Consider the following 16,499-nt stretch of genomic DNA (forward strand, 5'->3'; position numbering starts at 1 on the left):
CTATGACATTCCAGTCAAAGCCTTGGTAATGTAACCAATGTTTCCAATGGTGCCCTGTTATAAGGAGAACAGGTTCTCATGGAACTTATGCAAATAATTATAAATACCATGGAAGAAAGAACACTTACTGAGAGTTTCTGAATTCTGGAGATTTAAGGTAGGGAGAAATTTTAAATGCTTCCATTGGTTCACAAAGTAATATTCTATCATCGTCCTCAATACATTTAGTTCTATGTATTTAATTTTGTTCATCTTAAGTGCAACTTTCCCATTAGTTAAATTCTTACCCAGGTTGATTTTATGTTTTAAAGATACAAAAAAACTATTTCCCCAAAAATCCTTTTTATGAATCTCCTTGAAGATGAAATACATTTTGCAAGAGCATTAGAATAGTAAGTATAAATGACAATAATAATAATAATAAGTAAAAAAAAATAAAATTAAAAAAATCCTCAGAAATGGTTAAAGATCTGATATGAGAGTTTATTATAATGCAATTGATAAGGAATTCTGATTATTTCTGTGACATACAACATTTCAATAATTCAAGTAATGACTCTCTATGAGGACATATTATAAATTTTGTTAATTTCATATATTTTCTAGATACTTATAGATTTACCTGTAAAATACAACCTAAGCATTTCATTCTTGGTTTGACATTGTTGTCCAGGTAACTTCACATACCAAATAAGGAACATAATTATTAAAAATAATATTTCATTTATGATTTAAAACTTGTAAATCTTGTTAAAACACTCAGAAAGCTTGAAAACACATGCCTAAAATGTATTATAGGTTATTATAAGTGTAATATTTATATTTAACCAAGATGACAATAAGGGATTCCACAGGAAATTACATATTGTTTAGCAATACGTAGCTCCTTCAACATCGAGAAGTTTTAAGTTTCACTCTTTTTCATTTTTTCTTTTTCTTTTTTCATTTTAATAGGCTCCACATCAAATGTGGCTTCTGAACTCACAACCTTGAGTTAAGAGTCCCATGTCCTATCTCCTGACCCAACCAGGCACTTTCTTAAGTAATTAAAGTCCTGATAAAGACAAAACATACAAGCTATGGTTTTCTGGGAATATAAAGTAAAACACTGGTTTTCTGGTTGGTAAAAAGAGAAAAAAAAAACAACTTTGATTCCATTTTCTTATAAAGAGCAAACAAAATAAAAAAAAAAAACTTTGTCTTTTTAACAAAGATGAAAATAGAGTTTCAAACTTAATGCCGTGTACTTTCAAATCCCATTCATTTCAAACTTACTACTAACCACATATAAAATTATTTTCCAAGGATTCCCCTTCACAAACCTTCCACAGCTTTCTTTTCATTCAGATTTTGTCCTAAGCCTATTCTCTTCAAACAATATGTCTCATTTTAGGACAAAATTACTTCGTTTTTCCTTCAACAATATGCATTCACATTCCTTATACTTTCTTATTAAAAACAAATATTTTCTTGTATACAGAGTTGCTTCCCTTATTTCCATCAGTTTTAATTATATTTAGCATAATTTTAACTCTTAGAAACTTTATTCTCCAGTGAAAATTAAGTAGTGAAAAAATGTGAATTGCTTCCTACACCAGAATTCTTGAGATATGAATACACTGTATATGAAAACATTGCATAATTCTAAAACCATGTTTTTCTGCCGTACAGTCTTTCAATAAAGCATAACACATGTTTACCAACAGACCCAAGTATCTTCAGCTTCTCTTCAATAAGAAACCAAAGGCATGAAACTATGTTCAGCCATCAATGCTTCACTACTTTACTGTTTTGACAAAACTTAGATATCCAATGTATCCATTCCAATTTATCATTTACCTTAGCAAGACTTCCAAGTTTGAGGTGACCAAAGATTTTGAAACCTATGAAAACATTTATATATAAACCTCTTAATTTATTTAGCTTACTTGTTTTTTTCTATTTTTTATTTTTATTTTCTACTTTTTTAATATGAAATTTATTGTCAAATTGGTTTCCATACAACACCCAGTGCTCATCCCAAAATGTGCACTCCTCAATACCCATCACCCACTGGTTTTTTTAAAACTACCCATGAAAAGTTTGAAGGAAATGAAAGTGGTATCATTTTAGGTCATCTTTTTGCTGACAAATGACAACAGAGATAGCATGGGCTTATTTCACCTTTAGTAAACCTTGGTAGAAGAAACGTTTTATATTTAATGCTGATAACTCTAAAGACAAGTCTTCCTTGATTAAACTAACAAACTTAAATTAGCTTAAATACTGAATGTGTTGCACTTCAGTTGACTTAAGAGACAATCCACTTATTCCCATTGTCCACGTTGACCTGGGGCACTTGTAGGGAAAGAAAGTGGACAGTTTAAGTCGAAGAGAAGCCTTGGGCCCTTTCATATTGATTAGGGAAGGGTCCAGTTTGAACCTCATAAGAAGGTTGCAACAGCTTAGGGTGGGTGCTCTTTGCTCCTAGATAAAAAGGATACAAGGAGCAGAGCCACTGGCACTGGAGGCATGGAGACTGGTACAGGAGCCAGTTATGCTTGCTGCACCCATGGTGGTGCAGAAACAGGAGGAGGGGTAGGTGGAGGCAGAAGAGGTGAGGTACTGCCAGGAAGTCTGGACGGAGAAAAAAAGCCCAGAGTGAAGACAAACAAGACTCCCAGTTCTAAAGCTCATCAGTTTGGGCAGAGGAACAGACGCACATTTCTTTCCTCCAACAAAAAGCAAAAATAGGCAGTCCATGTGGAGCTGGAGAAGTCAGGGAACTGTCTGAAGCAAAAGAAGTTTTGGCCATTGCTTGGGAATATTTCTTACAGTCCCTGTGCAGAGGTAGCTGAACCAGATAATTGTCTCCAATTAGGATATCCATTAACCTTGTTAATATATGAGGGAGAAAAGTTCACATAGAACAATACTCAGGCAATATTCCCCCAGGACTCTCAAAATCTATACCAGAACCAACACACAAAGAAGAAACAAGGGGCTCCTGTGTGGCTCAGTTGGTTAAGTGTCCAACTTGGGCTTACGTCATTATCTCAGGGTTTTGTGGGTTCCAGCCCCACATCAGGCTATGTGCTGACAGCTCTGAGCCTGGAGCCTTCTTCGATTTCTATATCTCCCTCTCTCTGCCCCTCCGTTGTGCGCTCTCTCTCTCTCTCTCTCTCAAAAATAAATAAACATTAAAAAAAAAAGAAAAAGAGGAAGCAAACAAACAGGGGACCAGTGACTCAGAAAAGATACAGGAGGCATGCATATTATCTTGGCAGCCAAGTGTTTATAACAGAGATAAGGGGAGCTCATAAACTTAAAACTACACTAAAATTGTTGTGGGCCCCTGCATTAATCTACTCTCTCACCATCAGTGCAGAAATATGCCAGTTGCTTCTCAACCTCCCAATTTTTATGTTTGTGAGTTTTGTTTTTAGTTTTGGGGGGGATAGAAACAAACTTGTGCATGCAAAGTTATATCACATTTCCCTAATTACCAGTGTGATCGTCCTCTTTTATTTTGGGGTGTCCTTTTCTGTGTTGTGTCTCTATGCCTTCTGATAGTTTGTCTATTAGCCTGCTTGCATTTTTCTTTGTTTATAGACATTTTAAAACCTGAATACTTGAATAATACCCCTATGCTAGTTACATGTGCTGTAAGTCTCATCAACCAAATGAGTTATTGACTCTTCCTTTACTTATTTTGAGAAAGAGATGGATTGAGAGGCCAAGAGAGCAGGAGAAAGAGAATCAGTGTTGACAGCATGGATCCTGACACAGGGTTGTATCTCATGAACCTTGAACACACCAAAATTTCATAGCAAGCTAATCATTGCCCCTAAACTGAAAATTTTCATCATCCATTTTAGAAAAGTTTCTTCAAGATGAGACTCATCCACAAATGAGAAAATTCCACATAACTACTGTTTTTGATAACTTCTATTTTTGCCTTCCTTTCCCATATGGATTGTCTGTGGCATTCCTCTTGTCCCAGAATATTTGGAGTAGGGTTTGAGGCTAATAAAAAATGTCAGACTAAATTCTGAGTTTATTCCAGCATCAAGTTCTGACCTACCATTATTTTTTATTTCAGTAGCTATTGCAAAAACAAATTGATTACATATTTTGCTCTTTTCCTAATTGATTTCCACATCTTTAAGTGCCCAGTGAACCAATTCCCAGAAGTAGGATCCATCATTTCTTAATTCCTTTTATGCCTTTTATCCTTTATATTTTCAAACCACATGTTTCTAATCAATTTTCCAATGCCAGTGGGTTGTCTAATAATTTAATAAAATTCTGACACTATTTACTCCAAACTATGTTGATCCCTGAAGTTCAGACTTAGTCCCACAAGACTATCCCCACTTCAGACACCAGCCACCAATGAGACCTTGAGGCTATTCACATTCTGCGAGGAAGACTAAAAGTTCAAGGGTTCCCCAAACTCCCCTCATTTGTGGTAATTGTTGAGAATGACTCAAAAAACTCAGGAAGGGAATATATGTACGCTCACAGTTTTATTACAAAGGTTACAACTCAGGAATAGTTAAATGGAAAAGACAAGTGGAGCATAGAGTAGAGTAGGGATATAGAGCTTTCATGTCTCTCTAAGCAGGTCATTTTCTTATCACTTCAGTATGTGCACTGACATGAGGTTCTCTTAGCTTCATTGTTTTATAATGTTTGTGGAAGTTTCAAAATATAGGCATGAGTGATTATATCATTGGCAACTGATAATTGGACAACTCTATCCCACTCATCTCCATGGGGTAAGGTACATAGTTTTAATCCTCCAATAACATTTTTTGTTCTTTTAGGGACAAATCCCTACCCTGTAGCTATCTAGGGGCCCCACCTTGAGTGACCTCAATAGCAAAAACTCAGGTGTAGTAAAAAGGGCTTGTATAAATATCAAGATATTTGTATCACTCAGAAAATCCTAAAGTTTTAGGAGTCTGTTGTATTTCTATACTCAAATAATAAAGCAGAAGAAAGAGAAATTAAGAAATCAATCCCGCTTACAATTGCATCAAAACCCATAGGATACTGAAGGATAAACCTAACTGAAGATGTAAAACAAACAAACAAAAACCTTTATTCTGAAAACTATATTTAAGTGATGCAAGTAATTGAAGATGACACAAAAATAGAACAACAGTCCATGTTTATGGATTGGAAGAACAAATATTGTTATTTAATCTTTGCCAGGTATATTTCCAAGAAGATTTCATTAAACCATCTCCTGAATTGTTAGGAAGGTAAGAAGATTAGGTCCTCTCAATAGATGCAGAGAAAGCATTTAACAAAATACAGCATCCTTTCTTGATAAAAACCCTCAAGAAAGTAGGGATAGAAGGAGCAAACCTCGAGATCATAAAAGCCATCTATGAATGACCCAATGCTAATATCACCTTCAGTGGGGAAACACTGAGAGCTTTCCCCCTAAGGTCAGGAATAAGACAGGGATGTCCACTCTTTCCACTGTTATTCAACATAGTATTGGAAAGCTTAGCCTCTGCAATCAGACAACACAAAGAAATAAAAGACATGAAAATCTGCCAGGAGGAAGTCAAACTTTCACTCTTCACAGATGACATGATAGTCTATATGGTACACCCAAAAGAGTCCACTAAAAAATTGCTAGAACTGATTCATGAATTCAGCAAAGGTGCAAGATATAAAATCAATGCACAGAAATCAATTGCATTCCTATACACCAACAATGAAACAAGAGAAAGAGAAAGCAAGGAATTTATCCCATTTGCAATTACATACACACACACACAAAAACCCATAAAATACCCAGGAATAAATCTAACCAAAGAGGTGAAAAATCTATGTACCAAAAACTATACAAACCTTATGAAAGAAATTGAAGAAGACACAACAAATGGAAAAAGATTCCATGCTCCTGGATAAGAAGAACAAATATTGTTAAAATGTTAATAGCACCAAAAGGAATCTACATATTCAATACAATACCTATCAACATAACAACAACATTCTTCACAGAGCTAGAACAAACAATCCTCAAACTTTTATGGAACCACAAAAAGACCCCATATAGCAAAAGAAATCTTGAAAAAGAAAACCAAAGCTGGAGGCATCACCATCCCAGACTGCTAGCTATACTACAAAGCTGTAATCATCAAGACAGTATGGTACTGGCACAAGAACAGACACTCAGATCAATGGAACAGAATAGAGAACCCCCAAATGGACCCACAAATGTATGGCCAACAAATCTTTGACAAAGCAGGCAAGACTATCCAATGGAATAAAGACAGTCTCTTCAGCAGATGGTGCTGGGAAAACTGGACAGCAACATCCAGAGCAATGAACCTGGATCACTTTCTCACACCATACTCAAAAAGAAACTCAAAATGGATGAAAGACCTAAATATAAGACAGGAAGCCATCAAAATCCTCGAGGAGAAAACAGGCAAAAACCTCCTTGATCTTGGCCACAGCAACTTCTTACTCAACACATCTCTGGAGACAAGGGAAACCAAAAGAAAAATGAACTATTGGAACATCATCAAAGTAAAAAGCTTCTGCACAGCAAAGAAAACAATCAGTAAAACTAAAAGGCAGCTGACAGAATGGGAGAAGATATTTGCACACGACATATCAGATAAAGAGTTAGTATCCAAAATTTATAAAGAACTTATCAAACTCAACATCCAAAAAACAAATAACCCTATGAAAAAGTGGGCAAAAGACATGAAGAGACACTTCTCCAAAGAAGACATCCAGATGGCCAACTGATGCATGAAAAAATGCTCCACATCACTCATCATCAGGAAAATACAAATCAAAACCACAGGGAGATACCATCTCACACCTGTCAGAATGGCTAATATTAACACCTCAGGCAACAACAGATGTTGGTGAGGATACGGAGAAAGAGGATCTCTTTTGCACTTTTGGTGGAAATGCAAGCTGGTGCAACCACTCAGGAAAACAGTATGTAGGCTCCTCAAAAAAATTAAATATAGACTATGTTACAACCCACCGATTTCACTACTAGGTATTTGTCCAAGGGATACAGATATGCTGCTTCAAAAGGTCACATGCACCCCAATATTTATAGCAGCACTATCAACAATAGCCAAAGTATGGAAAGAGCCTAAATATCCATCAATGGATGAATGGATAAAGAAGATGTGGTGTGTGTGTGTGTGTGTGTGTGTGTGTGTGTGTATACAGATAATATGATATATGTATACACACACACACAATGGAGTATTACTCAGAAATCAAAAAGAATGAAATCTTGCCATTTGCAATTACGTGGATGGAACTAGAGAGTATTATGCTAAGTGAAATTAGTCAGAGAATGATAAATTTCATATGACTTCACTCATATGAGGGCTTTAAGATACAAAACAGAAGAACATAAAGGGAGGGAAGCATAAATAGCATAAAAACAGGGAGGGGGACAAAACATAGGAGACTCTAATTATAGAGAACAGAGGATTGCTGAAGGGGCTGTGGGAAGAAGATAGGCTAAATTGGTCATGGCATTAAGGAATCTACTCCTGAAATCTCTGTTGCACTCTATGTTAACTAACTTGGATGTAAATTAAAAATAAAAAGTAGAATAAAATAGAATAAAATAAAATAAAACAAAACAAAACAAAACAAAACAAAACAAAACGAGAAAAAAATATGGTAGAGGACTAACTGTTGGAACTCTAACATCTAGTGATGGGACAGTATGGTTGGTTGAAGAAAATTTCCATATTGTGTTTTTTTAAATTCTTAGTTTAGCAACCAATTACCTTATTGGTCTTAATAAGTGGTTTTGCAAAGTTCTTTGAGCATATAGGCTTATTTTTACATTGTTAGGTGCTCTATGGATTTGGAAAATAATGAATAATACATCCGCTGAAGGCTTTGTAGAACACAAAACATATTTTAGAAAATGTTTATTTATTTATTTTGAGAGAGAGGGAGAGACAGTGTGAGAGAGGCAGGGGCAAAAGAGAGTGAGACAGAGAATCCCAAGCAGGCTCCATACTGTCAATACAGAGCCTGACATGACTTGTGCTAAAATGAAGAGTTGGATGCTTGACCAACTGAGCCAACTAGGCACCCTGAGAACACAAAGCTTTTGATTAAAGAGGTGGTCATACAGGATAATATGCTTGTAGCTACCTGTATTAACACAAGATATTATATCTTCTAGTTCTTTTTCTGAAGTAATCACACTGAATAATCACATTGAGTCCAACTGAATATTTCTTCTTTTGATAATTATTAACTATTTTAGTTTATTTTTATTTATGCAAACATTTTTAATTTTTTTAATGTTTTTATTTATTTTTTAGATAGAGAGCGAGAGAGCCAGAGCATGAGCAGGGGAGTGGCAGAGAGGGAGACACAGAAGCCAAAGTAGGCTCTAGACTCTGAGCTGTCAGCACAGAGATGATGCAGGACTCGAACTCACAGACTGAGAGATAATGACCTGAGCAGAAGCTGAACGCTTAACCGACTGAACCACCAAGTTGCCCCATATGCAAACATTTTTAAATTAATTTATGGTTTAAAGTCTTAAGCTTCCTCAAGTAATTTCCTTAAGTAGCCCCATTATCATTAAATGACACAAATTTTTACACTGACTGAATGACAATTCATCCATTTGTGTGTGTCACCGTGGTTAATTAGGAAATAACAGTTGGATAAATCGATATATGTATGTTACCACCTCATCTTCGACATGGAAGATTACCAGATAGTTCCATCCCATCAGCAGAAATTCATTTGCTTATAACTGTGAAGAGATTATAAGCAAGAAGTGCAGAATATCAGAGTACAGTTAGTTGTCTTTACTGCCATATTATCACACGATAGCTGCTGAATCCTCCACCAACAGTGAAAGAAAGACAACCCACTCAGTACATGGGACAGTGCGTTGAAAGTGTACCATTCTTGACCTCCCTTTCTTAAAGATTCTGCTGAGATGGTACTTGCCCTTATTATTATGTAATAAACTCAGCTTTTCTCCGTCAATCAATTATTTCAGGGATCCTTCTGAGGACTTACAGATTGTCACCTGACTAAAATCACATGCAATTTCATAATATCTGAGTCAGAAATTCCAGCTCCAAATGGTACATGTGCCAAGTGCCCAAGTCTATGTGGATAGTCTAACAATCTCTTGTCATTTCCGATATAAATTGGTAAAAACATGTACCACTGAACTCTGAGCCTTCTGTACCATTTAATTAGTAGTCTCCTGACTATCTGAAGTGCTAGAATGCCCATGATTTACGTTATGTTTCATGCAGATTTACATGCTAATTATATACAAAAAATGTGTCCATAGTTTGTTTGACAACTTGTGCTCCATACCTACCCTACTTAGTTCTTCTCAGATTTACCTTGCCTAGTCAGTTTTCACTTCCTGTTCTTGCTTTCAACTATCAAGCTGCCCAGTTGTCCATTGTTTATGCAGCGCTAACAGTATGGGTTGACTATGTGGAGAAACTCATATAGGAAGCTGAGTAAGGCTTAGACAAAAATGAGAATAACTTATTAACAGATTTATAGTTAATAGAGTCTTGGCTATGGAAATATGACAGTGTACTTAAGGAAATACAAAGAAATATTTCCTGACTCTGGAGTGATCAGGTGCCCACCAAACCAAAGATGTGACTATTCCTGGGTTCAGCTCCCATGACAATTTCTGAGATATACAGCTCATGCTGTTCTTTCTGGTGCATCTCATCCTTTTCAAGAAGACTTTCCCCTTTCATCTATCAGATCCCTCTGTTAGCTTTCCCAATGTGTGGCATCAGAATCCTTTCTGATGTAATGCATACAGCCATAAAAGGAATATGCTGTAGAGTTCTGAAAAGAGACAATGGAATCCTTGACTGCTAGTTTCTTACCATTTATCAGCTTTTTTCATAGTCTTGATTATAATGTGACACACTAAATACATAACAATTAAGTTGGAATGGATGAATGTTGAAAGAGAAGACATTCTTTTGTTATATGCTTGATGCCCAATTTGTTTTCTGATGAATGATATGAATTACTACATAGTGTCCGCAAAGAAAGAGACTGCATTAGAATTAATTATTCATTGAGCAAAAAAATGCAAGTCCTGCAAAAATGGAATTAAATTTTTCTTTTACTTTGATCAGATAAATGTTTTTGTTACTATCTTTGTATTTCTGACTGTACAAAAGTAGATGCATTATTTCTATAAATAAGATCTTAAACTACAAATAAGAAGTAAAAAAAAAAAAATCAATTAGTCCAAATGGGAATAATGTATGATCAATAATAATCTTAATTCTCTTGATGAATTTGAGACATTTTATGTATATATTTTACTTGCATTCAAAATAGTAGAGGAAAGTTTGATTAGTGGAGGAATAATTAAAAAATAAATTTGCCTGCCAACACAGAACATTTTCTCCACAAACATAGAAAAGAACTAAAAAGAAAATAATTCAGTGGGAAAGGATGATCTTGAACTCACTTCCTCCTATAGATACAACACATCTACAACTACATATGGAATAACTCCTTCTAAAGGAGACCTAGAAACTGGTTGACAAAGCCTTCACATGGGATACCACTGAGCTAGGTAGAAGAAGGAAAGATACAGTCTTGAAAAAAGAGAGAGACTGAGAGAGAGAGACAGAGACAGAGACATAGAGAAAAGGAAAAGTAAAACACCCCAGGCATGACATTCCATAGTCAGGACGTATCTCAAAGGTAAGAAACTTCCAAGAGAAGCAAGAATTTTGAGCTCCACATTAGGCATCCTAACCCTTAAATTCTGCACAGGACAGATAAGCCCCCCAAGCCCCTGTATTTGAAAACCAATAGGGACTACATACAGGAAAATGATAAAACTATAGGGAAAGGAAAACCTTTTAAAGGGTTTTCACATAGGCTCATCTGACATGGAAACCAGAACAAAAATTCCATAGCTGAAAGTGTATAGACCATATATGTGGAGAGCCAGTTTCTCATCTTGTAGTGCCTACCAAAAAGGCAGAAGACTGTCATTAGGGACTCAGACATTGGAAGCAGCCATTTTTCAACGTTTTTTTTATTTTTTTTTATTTTTTATTTTTTATTTTTGGGACAGAGAGAGACACAGCATGAATGGGGGAGGGGCAGAGAGAGAGGGAGACACAGAATCGGAAACAGGCTCCAGGCTTCGAGCCATCAGCCCAGAGCCCGATGCGGGGCTCGAACTCACGGACTGCGAGATCGTGACCTGGCTGAAGTCGGAGGCTTAACCGACTGCGCCACCCAGGCGCCCCTGGAAGCAGCCATTTTTGCTTTCTCCTCCAGCCCTAGTGCTCCCAGGCCTGCCAGGCGACATTTGGGAATTCTCTCTCCAGTCTGCTAATGCCAGAGGGCACACCCTGCCAAGAGCTGTGACAAGTAATCTAACTGAAAAGAGTTCAAAATAAAGGTTGTAAAGATGCTTACCAAACTCAGGAGATGAAGGGATGAATACAGTAAGAACTTTAACAAATATATAGAAAATATAAGAAAATACTAATCAGAACCAAATAATAAAATAGCAAAAATGAAAAAAAGAAATACACAAGAGTTTATAAACAGCAGATTACATGGTATAGAAGAATGCTTCAGCATTCTGGAGGACAGGGGAGTGGAATTCACCGAAACTGAGAAATAAAAAGAAATAAACAATAAAGGTAGCTTAAGAGACCTCAGGGATGACATCAAACATGCTAATACTCACATTCTATATGTTCCAAAAGGAGACAAAAGAAAGAAAAAGGGGCAGAAAAGTTACTGGAAGAAATAATAGCTGAAAACTTCTATAACCTGGGGAAAGAAAAAAGGACATTGGGGCCCAGGTTACACACAAAATTCCAGAAATGATAAATAGGCAAAGAGATATGCATCAAAACACATTATAATTAAAATGTCAAAAATGAAACATAAAGACAGAATACTAAAAGGAGTAAGAGAATAGTGATTAGTTACATGTAAAGGAATCACTATAACACTATCAGCTACCTTTTTAGTAGACTTTGTAGACCAGAAAAGAGTGTCATGATATATGAAAATGCTAAAAGGAAAAAAGAAAAATAATACAATATATAAAACAAAAAAATAATACAGTATACTAAGTATACTCTATCTAGCAAAATTATCGTTAAGAATTTGAGAGATAGTATTCCAGATAAACGAGCTTCATAAGAATTATTCAAAAGAAATCTTTAAACAAATAAATAAAAATAATAACTAGAAAGGAGACATTGCAGGAAACAAAATTTTTTGTGGGAAAAGCAATGAGGTAAAAAAGCAGTCACTTCCACTTAACGAATTTGGATGCTTTTTATTTCTTGTTTCATTTTGTTGTCTGATTATTGAGGTTAGGACTTCCAACACTATGTTGAAGAAATGTAGTGAGAGTGGACATCCCTATTGGGTTCTGGACCTTAGGGGAAAACCCTCAGTTTTTCCCCATTGAAGATTATATTACCAGTGGCCAATTCATATACAGTTTTTAGTATTTTAAGGACTGTTCTTTCTATCCAGATTTTCTTGAGGTTTTTTTTTTCTTTCACAAAACGTTGCTGTATTTTGTCAAATGCCTTCTCTGAATCTATTGACAGGATGTATCATGTTGATTGATTTGCAGATAGTGAACCAACCCTGCAGCCCAGAAATGAGTCCTACCTGATCATGGTGAATAATACTTTCAATATACGGTTGAATTTGATTTGCTAGTATATATTTGAGAATTTTTGCAAATGTCGTGTGCACTCTGTTGTTGCATTTTTGGCTGCTCTATCCCACTGGTCAGTCATCTGCAGAGCACCTCCTTGCTTGTAGTGGTAGAGTGTTTGGGCCTTTAACCAGGTGTGCTGTGATTTGTTTGTTGAAGTAGCCTTGGAGAAAAGGAAAATGGGTGCAAAACCTGATTCTAAAAAGAAAAAAAAAAAAAAAAAAAAAAAAAAAAATATATATATATATATATATATATATATAAAAAGGGAGAAAAGAATACCAGAGAATTAAAACAAACAAACAAACAAACAAAACAAAACAAAAAAACAACTATAAGGCTAAATCCGAAAAAGAGAGTGGAAAATGAAGAAGAAAGAGAAAAGGTGGAATAAAAACTGCCAAATCAAATAAATATGCATATGCATATATGCCATATATATATATATATATATATATATATGCCTAAATCATACATGCCTAAATCATATGCCTATATATATACATATACATATACATATGTATATGTATATATATATCAAAAAGAATCACAAAGAACAGAAAAGAAAAAGAAAGAAAAAGAAAAAGAAAAAAACAACAACAAAAACAGTTATCAGTTGGTGACTGGAACAGGTGGCTGTGCTCTTCTGGAAGAGGTACTCTGGTTGGATTAGTGTCAGTCTTGCTCCAGAAGATAGGCAGTTGCCAGGCACAGAAGTGTACGGTTTGGTGTAGGTAGTCCCTCCTACAAGGGATGAAGGGAAGTGGGGCGTGCTGTGCTACTCTACAAAGTCCCAAGGTGTTGGTGATGGGGAGAAAATTGGCAATAACCCAATCTCTCCTCCCCAGACCAGGTGCCTCAAACCATGCTTTTTAGGCAGCCCTCACAGAGTAGTGAGGGAGGTCAGTTTGCCCTGCTCCATAGTTCTCCCATGCCTTTTAGGTGCTTGGCTGGGATTCAGAACCCACAATCTTATGGGAACTGGCACTGCATGGACCCTGTTCTGCGGTAGAGCTACTCTGCCCTGCTGATGAAAGGCCTTTGGCTGACATCTGGCAGGGTCTTTTGTCCCTGGGGAGGCAATAAACCCTCTTCTTGCAGTGCTCAAGGAGAGGGACTGTGATTGTCCATTGGGTCTTTGAGATCTGTGCTAGTGCTCTGGTGCCAGCTCCCTCCTCCCCCAGAGTGCACACCAGGACTCCCAGCTTCAGTCTGGAGAAAATCATGCACTTTTGAAACCTCTGAGTTTCAGCTCCTAAGACTGTTTGCAAAATAGAAACTGACACTCTCCTTATTTCTTATTCCCTAGTCTGTAGTCCAGAGAGGTTTTCCTCATGTGCTAACTTGATGTTGACTTTTTCCAGTTATCTCTCTTTCTCTCCCTTTTGTCTCTACACAGAAAGGGTCCCCTCCCTTCCTTTGCTGTGCTGTTTTATCTCCTCCAAATCACATATACACACCTCGATCCTGCCAAGCTGTCTTCCTCCAACTGTTGATATCCTTTTGCCATTACAAAGATTGATTCCCTGGGTGTTCCAAGTGACATGATCTCAATACAGCTGTGTTTGAGGGTCAAGGAAAATCCCAGCACTCCTACTTCTCAGCCATCTTAATGCCCTCAAATTTATTTTTTTAATGATGTAATTTTCTAGAAAATTTATGTTGTACACAGGATGTCATACTTATGTTTTAAAATGGGAGATATTATAAATATTGTTCTATTTTTTCTAAACATAATTTTAATAGCTTCATATTGTATTTCATTATTAGTTATATTATGTAGTACATAGTTCATTTTTATTTTTTAATTTTTTAATCTTTATTTATTTTTGAGAGACAGAGAGAGACTGATCAAGGGAGGGGCAGAGAGAGAGGGAGACATATAATCTGAAGCAGGCTCCAGGCTCTGAGCTCTCAACACAGAGCCTGACGTGAGGTTCAAACTCATGGAGCGTGAGATCATGACCTGAGCTAAAGTCGGATGTTAAACAAACTGAGCCACCCAGGCACCCCATATATAGTACATAATTTAAAGCAAGGAAACATTTGGATGTTACTATTAGCATTCTTAAATAATTCCTTCGTAATTATGCATTCCTATGTAATTTGCATTGTGAGTGACAATCATTCACTCACTCAATTCATTAATCACAGACTCAGTTAGTAGTTATTGACCAACTCAATATTCTCATCTGTAAAATGAGAATAATATTCTCTAACACATGTAATTTTTATGACATAAACAATGCGATTTATATAATTTGAATTTCAATCCTAGGAAAAGGGAAAACACAATTAAATTGTTGTTAAGATCATATGATTGTTCTACATTGTCATCATGTCCTGTATTATCCCTTATGCTGGCAGTGTATTTGGGCATCTTTATTTTAAATCTGTTCATTAATTAACTACAGCTTCCTATGTTAATTAAACTGATGTAACTTTTTACTGATTAGATGACCACTACCATGCTATCACTGTCTAAGTGATGATTCTCTTGTTTTAAAAATTACTTCCAGGGCAATTTCATGTGATAGGACCAAGAGCACCAGTCATTGCTGTGGTTGGGGAGGAGGCTGTGTTGTCCTGTCACCTCAGCCCATCAATGGATGCTCAAGACATGGAGGTGACATGGTACCGAAATGATCTTTCAGGCCTGGTACATCAATATAGGACTTCCCAGGATCATTTGGAGCACCAGATACCAGAGTACCAAGGGAGGACAGAGTTCCTGAAGGACAATATTACCAAAGGGCACGTTGCCCTAAGGATCCACCCCATCCGACCTTCAGATGGAGGGGAGTATGGGTGTTTCTTCGAAAGCTCCACATTCTACAGTGAAGTACAATTTGAAATGTTGGTCACAGGTGAGTCACTGCAATGAAAACTCCTACACAAATTGTATTTTTTTTTCATCAGCAGTCTGAAGTATTGGTGTATATGGATAGAGGTAGCTAAATCTATACAAACACTATGATTGAATGTCAAGAAAGTTAAATATGTAAAACAAATCTAATCAGTGTGCCCCATCATTCTTGGGTAGTAGTGAAAATCCATTTTTATCTTTGCTGACATAATTACTTTTAAGAAAAGAAAGAGTAGGGATTATTGTATGTTCTATCTCAGAAGAACCCCAGAAATGTAACTTAGTCTGTCTTCTAAGTCTCAGAAGGAAGTAAAAAGAAGCAGAAAATATCTGACCAGTCTGCCATCCAGGCTAGGTTTTCTGCACTTCACTGCTGCCCACTCTGGGAAAAGCCCAGTGAAATGTGGTCTTGCCTATTCTTAATATGACATCATTGTTTATTCAGATCCTGCATAATTTATCCCCTTATATCTCACTCCTGTTCTGTTATTATACACACACACACACACAAAATTGTACTGCAAGAGTGAAAGTGTAAGGAAGGACTGTAATTCAACAATACACTGAGACTGAAACCACATTTTTTCTATAAACAATTTAGGACCTTGCACTGAGCTCAGATGAAGAGTTTTTGCATCATCTCTCTTACAATGGACTTAAGAGAAACTAACCGAATCTAACGAATGAGCCAATGATATTGACCTTCCTCCAAAAGGAAGGAAATTTGCTTTCCTCCAGAACTCCCTGACCTGTGTGCAAATGCTCCTGCCTCCTATTTAGTAACAATTCTTCATATGCATAAGTAACCCTGATTCCATATTTTTACAATAAAGGGTGTGCTCTTATATAATTCTTCAGATATTAAAGGGGTAAATTGCAAAGACACTTGCCTGCAAGCTTTAAATA

The 16,499-nt window shown here is 36.3% G+C and overlaps 1 protein-coding gene and 1 long non-coding RNA gene across 4 annotated transcripts in view; both read left to right on the forward strand.

Annotated features, from left to right (window-relative positions):
• Positions 1-16,499, forward strand: part of LOC131518643 (uncharacterized) — a 139,718-nt gene that overhangs the window by 36,314 nt on the left and 86,905 nt on the right. The gene's annotated exons all lie outside the window — the stretch shown is intronic.
• Positions 1-16,499, forward strand: part of LOC131518601 (butyrophilin subfamily 3 member A2-like) — a 97,723-nt gene that overhangs the window by 7,678 nt on the left and 73,546 nt on the right. The window contains exons 2-3 of one of the 3 annotated variants that reach the window (XM_058740855.1): positions 12,615-12,687; positions 15,247-15,594. In XM_058740855.1, coding sequence (XP_058596838.1) covers positions 15,333-15,594 — 262 coding nt within the window. In that variant the 5' untranslated portion in view covers positions 12,615-12,687; positions 15,247-15,332. The remainder of the gene's footprint in view (positions 1-12,614; positions 12,688-15,246; positions 15,595-16,499) is intronic. The other 2 variants (XM_058740852.1, XM_058740851.1) reach the window with 2 other exon arrangements.

Source organism: Neofelis nebulosa, chromosome 1, assembly GCF_028018385.1.
Source record: "Neofelis nebulosa isolate mNeoNeb1 chromosome 1, mNeoNeb1.pri, whole genome shotgun sequence".
In the NCBI taxonomy this organism is placed as follows: domain Eukaryota; kingdom Metazoa; phylum Chordata; class Mammalia; order Carnivora; family Felidae; genus Neofelis; species Neofelis nebulosa.